Source organism: Trachemys scripta, chromosome 4 (genome assembly GCF_013100865.1).
Source record: "Trachemys scripta elegans isolate TJP31775 chromosome 4, CAS_Tse_1.0, whole genome shotgun sequence".
Classification (NCBI taxonomy): Eukaryota; Metazoa; Chordata; order Testudines; family Emydidae; genus Trachemys; species Trachemys scripta.
Genome location: NC_048301.1, coordinates 120037061 through 120046803, shown reverse-complemented (window position 1 = coordinate 120046803; position 9743 = coordinate 120037061). Strand labels below are relative to the sequence as shown.

Sequence of the window (9743 nt, the reverse complement as noted above, 5' to 3'; positions counted from 1 at the left end):
AATTGGTCCAATAAAAGGCACCACCCACCTGATCTTTCTAGGATTAGATTATTAATCTGCACTATCGGAAGCTCTCTCTGAGGTAGAAAATGACAACTGATAGAATTCCTCCTCTGAGTATAAGATTGTTACATTCTGATTTCCAGGGCCAGCAAGTACCCCCAGCCAGCAACAGGGAAGGTTGCCACAAAACTCATATTCTTCCACTACAACCAGACTGTTTCAAAAGGAGTGGTGTTTGTGGAGAGGGCACCTCCCCTTGATCATGTCCAGACAGCAAGTGTTGATTTCCGGCTCATGCCATTACAATGGCGATGCCAGAGAGTCATGTAGGAGCAAAGCTAGTTTAAGAGGTGGAGAAAGTCAGACTTTTGGTGGTATGCACTACTGCTCCCCAGGCCAGCCAGGGCCAGAGCAGTGCAGGGCACAAGGCCCAGCACAGAGCTAAGGAACAGATAGTACTGCACAACGGAGGCTCCTCTGATCAACATATAGTACAGTAGTGGTAGGTTACAAGATGGGCCTAAGCACATCTCATCCCACCTGTTCAGCGATGCAGACCCTGAATCTTCCTCACTACTGTGACTGCCCTGTATTTCCACCAAAAGACTGCCTCAGTATGGAGAGTCTTCTCTTGCAATGAGGATAGTAGTATAAATACCCTCCCCCATTCTCTCGAGGTAGCAATGGCCCATACTCACCACGCTAGCTGTTATAGGCAATAGGATGCATAGAACTGGAAAGAGTTGTCCCCTCTCCTGGAGCTGGTCACTGTGAAAGTGTCTTATCAGAGCAGCTTAAACTGTCTGATGGATCTGCTGTTAATGCGATTCCCCTACTAGGCATCAATGACATCTGAAAATGTCCTGCATGGCCCGACATTCATATGCCCCCTTCCGTCAGGATTTACCTCAGTCTGATCAGCACTGCAGAGCTAACAGTAACACCAAAGCGGAGAGTGAGCCAGCCCAACCACACCTCTCCCTAGGAGCAGGTACCTCACAACCCGTGTAGGGAAAGCAATTGCACATTCTGTGCATTTTAAATCCTGGCCTGACAAAGTCAATGTCAAATCTCTGCTGGAAATATGGCTCCAGCGGCGTCATCCACCTAGACAAGCCAGGAATGCAATGAGGCAGAACAGAATCCAGAAGTTGTTTCCCTTGCTCACACTTCACCTCCCATGGCCGTAGCCTGTTCTGGAACAGCAACCCAAGGGTGCCAGCCTCTCGCCAACTGCTGCCAGTGCTCGATACCACAGTGGATGGAGTAAAAAATCACCACAGTGCACCTATTGTGGACTCCCTCTCCCCACACCCCATAAAACCCTACCAGGTGGATTTAAATAGTCCAGATTCAATGACAAGAGGCACAATATTATGAAACTAGGCTTCTCCTGTTGTGAAAAATTTGTGCAGTTCAGAGCCACGAGTACTGGAGGGACAATTCAGCCCACCTCCCCCCCCCCACCACAATTTAGATCCAAGTGGGTGACAAAATTAGACACAGAACAGTATAGCGTCTTCCATTCTGTTATTGTACAATTAAAGCCCACGCTACACTCATTACAGCAGTTGGCTAGGAGCCAAAGTGTTGACTCCTAAATTCAGACACACAGACTTTCCAAACTGCTTTTTACCCCCCCCCGAAGAGCCAAGCCCCCATACAGCCCATTAAAGTTAGGGGATGTCGGAGTGCTCAGCACTTCTGGAAAAAGCCACTGACTTAAGTCCCTGTAGCAGCCTCACTTCAGGTATCCAGATTTGAAAGTTTTAGCTCAAAAAGCCATTCCTGAGTGAGTGGCCAAGACACTGACACAAGACCAATACGAAGTGAAGACAGGACAGGAAACAATTAATTTGTTTTAAAACAGCTGCTGAAGTAAAACACGAATTAGTCTGTCTTATCACAAACACAATGCTGGAGCTTCAAGCCTCATCTTGAAAGCTCTTTTCAATGTGAAATGAAGCCAGAAGCAACATAACTCTTCCCCAAGAGAAACTAGTTTCTACACCTAGAAAGCAGATTTTAGTTAGCCTCAACATTGATGTAAATTTCACACCACATTAAATAGTTTTCCAGATTGCCGGATTCCTCTCAACTCCAGTGAAGCAGGCCTAGACTTAGACAGCATTGGAATACTCGTATCTCCAGCAGGGCCAGTCACCCCACCTTCGGGGAGACGGAAATGGCTTTTAGTTTAGTAGGACATGCATAGCAGGGCAAGCAGTTTCCTTTCCAGGGCCCCCTTGGGACACTTCTCTCCCCATGCTCCCTCCACGCCAGGGGAGGAGGTCTTGATATTTATTTAGTAGTTCTCTCAGGCTAGAAGGATCACAGAGTAGTTACACTGTTTTGTTTCGAGCCACTGAATGGGTAGCTGTATGACCATGAGAAAAAATAGTGCTCCATTGAGCATAACTCTAGACATATAGGAACAGAAGGACCTTTGTGAAAGTTACTTTAATAAATGTGCAAATAAAAGGTTCCTGGCATAAGAGGTCACTTTAAAATGTACTGTAACTTACACTGAAAAGTCACCATGAACTGGGAAGGAAGACAGAGCTGAGCACGAGGCCTTCCTTCAGGACGAATAGCTCAGTGGTTTGAGCATTGGCCTGCTAAACCCAGGGTTGAGAGTTCAATTTTTGAGGGGACGAAAAACTGTCTGGGGATTGGTCCTGCTTTGAGTAGGAGGTTGGACTAGATGATCTCCTGAGGTCCCTTCCAACCCTGACATTCTATGATCTAATAACTGGAAGGGCATAGCCTGCTCTATCTATATGGGCAAAGATGCCTACTGGGGTTTAATGAGTAATGGTAATTCTGGACTGGTGAGTAGGGACCCAGGGTATAGGGTGGAGCTGCTTCTACTTTTCCCAAGGGGGATAAAGCCGGGGAGCAGAGAGCTGGCTCACTGAAATCCTTTGTAAAGAGCACTATTAGATCTCCTTATCTGTCTGCAAACCCACTTTCCTTCCCAGGATGGTTAAGCATGGCAGGACTCATTTCAGTGCAATGGAGTTCACTGACAATGCTAGATACAGGGAGTGACTGGGTAAAAGGACAACAGGTAACTGACAAGCCTTGGACAAGTTGTGAACTTCTGACATATTTAAATTGTTATGGCTAATTAAAGTTGATAAATTAATTTTTAAATTGGTCAAGAGACATTTTACAGAAAGGGGAGACAATTCAAGTCTTTTGCTGCATCTACCGGTAGTGTACTGCAGCAGCTAATTTTCTATTGAACACGCACAGAATAGGCTAGTTGCAATTTACGGCAGGCATTTGGGGTGAGGAGGAAAGAAGAGGGCTGCACGTTTAGGGAGGTCACATTGCCAAAGTTGCAGCTCTGTTCACCTGTATACGAATTTCCTCTCCTAACTACTCTCTTCATGAAACGCGTGGCTTGGCAAGTGAGAAAGTCATTTTCATTACGACTGGCAGACTTAGCCCTCAAGCTAGCAGAGGTGACAGGTATATTTTTTCAAACCCTGGTGCCCATACAGCTTTCGATTAAACATCCACCTCACAGGTCAAGTCAGTATCTCTGGTATTAATGATGAAAGAGGCATTGGCCACTGTCGGTAGACAGGATACTGGGCTAGATGGACCTTTGGTCTGACCCAGTACGGCCTTTCTTCTGTTCATACAGCCTCCTGCACTATTTTATTAAAGGAGTAGCTCTCCAAAATGGCAGTTCCAAAATAACTGTTTAGTCAAACTCTGAACATTCTGCTGCAGAGGTTTAAGCTGAGCTGATCAGAGAACCCTTCGCTTTCCGTTCAAAAGTTTCTAGATTTCATAGTTGCAAAGAAAAGCTTAGTTCCCTTTTGGGAGGTTAACTGATGCAATACAGTCTTCCTGGGTCTGCAGACACCCTGAAACAACAGCTGAGCTCCATTTATCTCTGTGTTAGCACTAAACCTGACCACACTACATGTCAGCATTACCATTTATCATTTTAGCAGATGAGACAGGAAAGAGGTGGGAGCACAGCATACAGGGTGTGCAGGGGGCAGTGGGAATTGCTGCCAGGAAGGAGATATGGAAGGTGACAGAGGGTAAAGGTAGAGAAATGAGGAGGACAGGGAAGGAAAAGAAATAAAGGGCAGATGTAAAAACACATATAAAATGGAGCTTGTTTTCCTACTGAGTGACTGACTAAGCTACTGGCCATAAATGGTAATGGCTACAAGTTTATGTACTGCATGAAGGTCGTTCTGACCTTATCTTTGTGTAAGTTTCCCACCGCTATCAGCGGATGTACTGCTCTGGCCTGAGTGGACTCTTAAGTTTACACCTTGCCCTCTGGACAATAATTCAGTCCTTCCAAGAGATGAGGTTTGTCCTCCCTGATCTGGTTTTTGCATATTGATTGAGGATGTGGGGCTCATCTACTCCCAGTAAGTAACACCCCTCCAGTGCCAGGTCTACTTTACAGATGCAAGGGTACAGAGATAGCCTCGTGTATAAATCCTTACCTGTAATAGCGCGACTGCAAATAAGTGGAGCACACGGCTTTAGATACATGGCTGGCTGAGCCAAAGTCTATGACCTTCACCCTGTAGGGCTGGCGGATGGGATCCACCAGCATGATGTTTTCTGGTTTCAAATCAGCATGTATCAGACCCAGGCTCTTTAGCTTCATCAAGGCAGTGGCCACCTGCTGCAGAATTGGCCGGATGTATTTTAGGGGCAGTGGGCTGAACTTGTTTTGTTTTAAGAAGTCGTACAAGTTCTGTTCTAGCATCTCAAACACAAGGCATGTGTGGTTCTTGTGCTGAAAGCACTCATAAGAGCGAACGAAGTTATACTCGTCCGCATTCTCGCTGCTCAAGCGAGAGAGGATGCTCACTTCTATCTGGCCTTGTCTGGCATAGGAGGGATGGTTCTTCAGGATTTTGATAGCTACAATCTCCTTTGTGCTGCGTTTCCAGCACTTCGCCACCTGCCCAAACGTTCCTCGGCCCAGAAACTCCAAGACCTCGTAGCTGTTTGTCATGGAGCATAGGATCTCATGCTGGACCAGCTGGTAATCCCCTTCACCACTGGAGCTGCTACTTTTAGTGGTTACAGTGGTGGTAGTGGCCGCAGCACCCACCGCAGGTCTGTTTTGCAGCATGAGAGGTGGATGTTCCTCAATTATCTGCACGCTACCGTTGCTGTCGACCTCCTCACTTTTCCTTTTCAATCCACATTTCTGGTATGGTTCCAGTAAAGAAACGTTGCTCCTGTGTGTGAAGGTCTGGCTGTTCTGGAAGGACGTTGTTGCACCGCTGCCTGTACTGTCTGCAGCTGTAACCACAATATGCTCAACCGAAGGAGCAGGGAGAAGGAGGCTCTGATCGTAAGCAGGGATGCTGAAATTCGCTACCTGGCGAGAGGAGCTTGCTTGCCCTTGAGCAGCTGGGAGGGTTTTGCTGCGGGTATAATACTTGTCGCTACTGCTCTGTCCTGAAACATCCCAGCCAGAGGGCTCCACTTTTAGTTTCTTGGCACTGCAGAAGGCACTCGACGATACTGACGGAGGGGAGAACACCTGCAGCTGTGAGGCCATACCTGAAATGAGAAGAGAACGATCTGATTAGTAATGGCGCCATAATAGCAGGTCAAGAATCAAGGAAATCCTCAGTTTGCACAGCAAATCAAGATCATATTAGTCTTTCCACGCACCCTATTGAGATAGAGACCCTTCACCACATGACCCATGTCAGCATGGAAGGCAACAAGGTTTCTTTTCTAATAGCTGCTCCCACAGCTGCCACCCAGGCCTTTCTGGGGGCTGGAGTGAACATTTACCAGTCTCACCTGCCAAGCACCGACACTGACCTTGCTGTGGGCAATGCAGAAAAGCCCCAGCTCCTCGCTTGCCTTGCCCAACGTTAAGGGGATTCTACTGAAAGAGAGAACTAAGGGCTGGGAGGAGGGGAAACTGCAGAGCTAATTCAGCTCCTCTGTATTGAACCACACTTTCCCCACAGGTTTCAGAACAGCATTAAGAAACAATGGGGGGAAAATCTAAAACAAACAAGGAAAGAAGATTGCAAATGAGAGCACTCTTGCAGGTCTGGTGTATGAAGCTAGCCAGGAACTTGGCATGTCTGTCATACAGACTTATCTATATCTCCACACCCTGAGGTGCCACAACATAACCAAATACCAGTAGAAATGAAGGCCTTCAAACTATCAGTTTGGTTTATTTGCCTCAGAGGGTTTAAAGAGCATTTAATTAAACATACATAAGAGTCCTAGGGCTAGTCAAAGGGTCCCATCCTTCAAGAGAGCACCATCAATCCCCACTAACTTTAGTTGGAAATGGGGCACTCAGCACCCGCCAGGATCAGCTCCAAAGAGAATCACAGCACACGATGACTGGGGAAATAAGGAAGGGCGACAATACAGCAGCTGCTTACCGATTCCCAAGACGAGGGCGTCCACTCACCAGTAAACAGGGAATGGAATTTAGATGGGGGAGATTCTCCAGTTTACAAACTGAAAAGTCAGTGCTTAGCAAATAGGAAACCCTGTATGTCACATTATGCCCAAAATACAGATTCCCTCTGTTCTACATTATGGGAGGGTTGACAACTGAAAAAAAGCTAAGAAACTCCTTTCTCAAATCCTTTGTTAGGCTTTGTGCAGAGACACAAGCAAAATCTCCTTTCTTTGCGTTACAAGGAAAATACTAAGTTTGGGTCTTCAGAGCTGCCTAATAAGCCACTCATTTTATTGCCTGACAAGTCAGAACATCATCCACCTTGTCTCTCTACTGTCAGAACCTAACCACAAATTCTCAGTATTAATACACATTAGAGTGGGGGGAACAGATACAAAGTCTGCAATTCATAACTGAATCTGAGTCGCTTGGGGATGACACAATACAATATTCTATAGAAGATTCCCCAGAAATCTGAAAGGTAATACTGTCAGTATAATGACCTAGACAGACAATAATGTAACTGTTCTGGGGAAGGTATTTTGTCTATACTTGCATTTTAGGTGCTGGTCCAATCTATTTAAAAACAAACAAACAAACAATCAAGTAGGCATGCAAACTATTAGCTAGGTTTGCCTGCCAATGGAACAATCACCAGTAGCAAGAGATGAGTAAATCCACCTTATTACTTAAAGAAAATAAAATCCTGCTTGCATTAAGGTGAATGACATATCTATGAGAAGTGTCTTATGACCAGTCCCTGTCTTCTAGGATCAGGACCACCAACTCATTCCAGATGGTAATGCCTTCCAATCATTACTGACCCAGACCAGACCAGTGACCCGAAGATGCAGCTGGAAGACGTATTCTAAACTGTCATTTTCTTTGAGTGATGGACATAGTCTTTTTAAAAAAAAAAAAGAGTCTCCTTTCCTAAATTTCATTTAGGCGCTAGTCTAGAACTTTGTTCCATTTTCATTAAATATTAATTGGGCAAAAACAAGGCACCCTTTCTAGCCTAGTGTTTGGATGGTCACCTAGCATATAGGGACTTCTGGTTCAATTCCCCTGCTAGGAAGGGATTTGAACAGTAATCTCCTGCCTCTCCAAGTGAATTACCTAAATGCTGGGCTATGAGATAGTCTGCTATGGGGCACTTGAAGCTCTTTCACTTTAATCAAATACTAATTGGGCCAATGCAAGAATCAAACATAAGAACTCCTCTCTAGTGCAGTGGTCAGGGTACTCACCTAGAAAGTGGGAGATGCTGGTTCAAGTCCCGTGCCTACCTCCTTAAGAAAGGGTAGGAACAGGGATGGCCTACCTAGCCACTGGACCACAGAGGGAGTCTAATCCTTTAGCTGGCCCATTGAAATCTCTTACTGAAGTGAAACAGCTTCAACAGCCCCCATCTGTATAGCCCCAGTACAGACTAGGCACAGTGGGGAACCAAACCAGAATCTCCCATATCAAAGGAACTGCACTATGCATACAGATTACTGTATGAGAGGGCCACTTGGCAGAGAACAGTTGTTTACATATTCAGAGTGTATACTTTAAATGGAGTGGGGCTTTCACAATCTGAAATCACAGCCACATCCTCACTGGGAGTGCTTTACCCCCGCCTACTATACCAGCAAAGTGCTCCGAGCATGGACGAAGCTATACCAGCAAAGCTTTGTACCAATAGAATAGGACCACTCTCCATGAGCAAAATAAGCGAAACCTGTAAAAAGTTGTAAAACTGCATCTACTCTAGGGGCTTCTGCTGGCACCACTATGCCAGTCGGGGTCACTCCTTCGCCAGCCTGAACACCACGGCTGTGCCAGCAGACATTTATACCGGCCTATTTCTACGGAGTGCTGTGAGCTTTGGTGTTAAATTATATTTTAAGAAAAAAGTGGGTTTACACAGCAATACTATCATAGCTTCCTTATTCTCATGTTCTGAAGCATTTCTAATCCCAGCAAATTCTAAATTAGGAACTCCGCAACCAAATGGAGCCTACAAAACAGCTTCTTTGATTTACAGTTACAGATACTTTTATCTTATTAACCTTAAAATGGAATGAACCAAGACCAGTTATTCCCAATCAGCTTTTAAAGGTAAAATTACAGGCTTTGAGATATTTATAAGGCTTTTTTTTAACTGATTCAGTGGAATAACTGAATGGTGCCTCTTGAACAATTGGCAGAGTTTTGTTTCTTCAAATGAGCGATTATTTCTGGCTGTCTCGGGTTTTGGTTTGTACGGCAAACTAATATGAACCGAAAGCAAACGCAGCTTAGGAAGTGTATGTGGTACGTAGACAAAGAACACGGGCAACCATCCTGCCGACTTGTAGCGGCTTGCTCTGTTCAATCAACAGCCTCTTAAAGCGCTCGCTGCTGTATTTCGCAAAGCCTCACCCCGCGCCGGGGACAACCCGGGCCTCACCCCGCCCGGGCACTTACACAAGGCGGATCCCGGAGCGCAGACAAACCTGAGCGGCCCGGCCCGGCTCGGATCGGATCGGCGCCCGAGCGGGGCAGGGCCGATACGCGGGCCGGGCGGGGAGCCGCTCCCGCGGGAGCTCCGCCCGGCCCGTCGGGGGCAGGCCCGGCCCGAGCAGGCCGCAAGGCCCCGGGCGCACTCACCGCTGGTGGGGGGTCTCAGCCGCGGGCTGGAGCTGCCGGGGGGACACGAGGGGATGCGGGGCCCCGGAGCGGGCGCATCATAGCCCCGGAGCGGCCGCCGGTCCAGGCCCGCCCCGCCCGGGGGGAGCCTCCAGGCCGCTCCGCCGCCGCCAGGCCCCGCCTCGCCCCACGGCCCGGCCTGGCCCGGCTCCCCCCGCTCCGCGCCCCCGCCGCTCGCCGGACCCCGGTTCCCTTCAGCCCGCTCCGGCTCCGGCTCCCGCTGCGCTCCGGGCCCTCGGCTGCCTACGCCAGACTGAGCCAGCCGAGCCCCGAACGCGGCCCAGCCCCGGAACAGCCGAGCGCCGAGGCATTGAACCAGGGTCACGTGACGGCTCGGCCCATCGCCATCGAGGTTACCGAGGCGGAAGCGAGGTGCCGCCGTGGTGCTACTGAGGCGGAAGCGTCCCCAAGACGCAAGCGGCTTTGGCCAAGGGCGCTAGGGCGGACCCTTGCGGGCTTCCATCCTTTCCTCCAGCCGCGCTGCGCCTGACACAGCAGTGAGTGTGCCCCTAGTGGCCAGAGCCCCGGCGCCCTGAGCCCCGCCCCCCGGGGGAAGGACCCGGGCAGGCGCGCTGGGCCTGGCCGTGTTGCCATGGGAACGTGGCCCCTGCGCGGCTCTCCTGCT

General features: G+C 48.4%; 1 protein-coding gene across 2 annotated transcripts in view; it reads right to left on the bottom strand.

The window, feature by feature from the left end:
- The window catches only part of HIPK1 (homeodomain interacting protein kinase 1), a 35039-nt gene extending 25767 nt beyond the window's left edge, over positions 1–9272 (bottom strand). The window contains exons 1-2 of one of the 2 annotated variants that reach the window (XM_034770632.1): positions 9080–9272; positions 4488–5565 (exon numbers count right to left, since the gene is read on the bottom strand). In XM_034770632.1, coding sequence (XP_034626523.1) covers positions 4488–5563 — 1076 coding nt within the window. In that variant the 5' untranslated portion in view covers positions 5564–5565; positions 9080–9272. The remainder of the gene's footprint in view (positions 1–4487; positions 5566–9079) is intronic. The other variant, XM_034770631.1, reaches the window with a different exon arrangement.
- Positions 9273–9743: the final 471 nt, after the last annotated feature.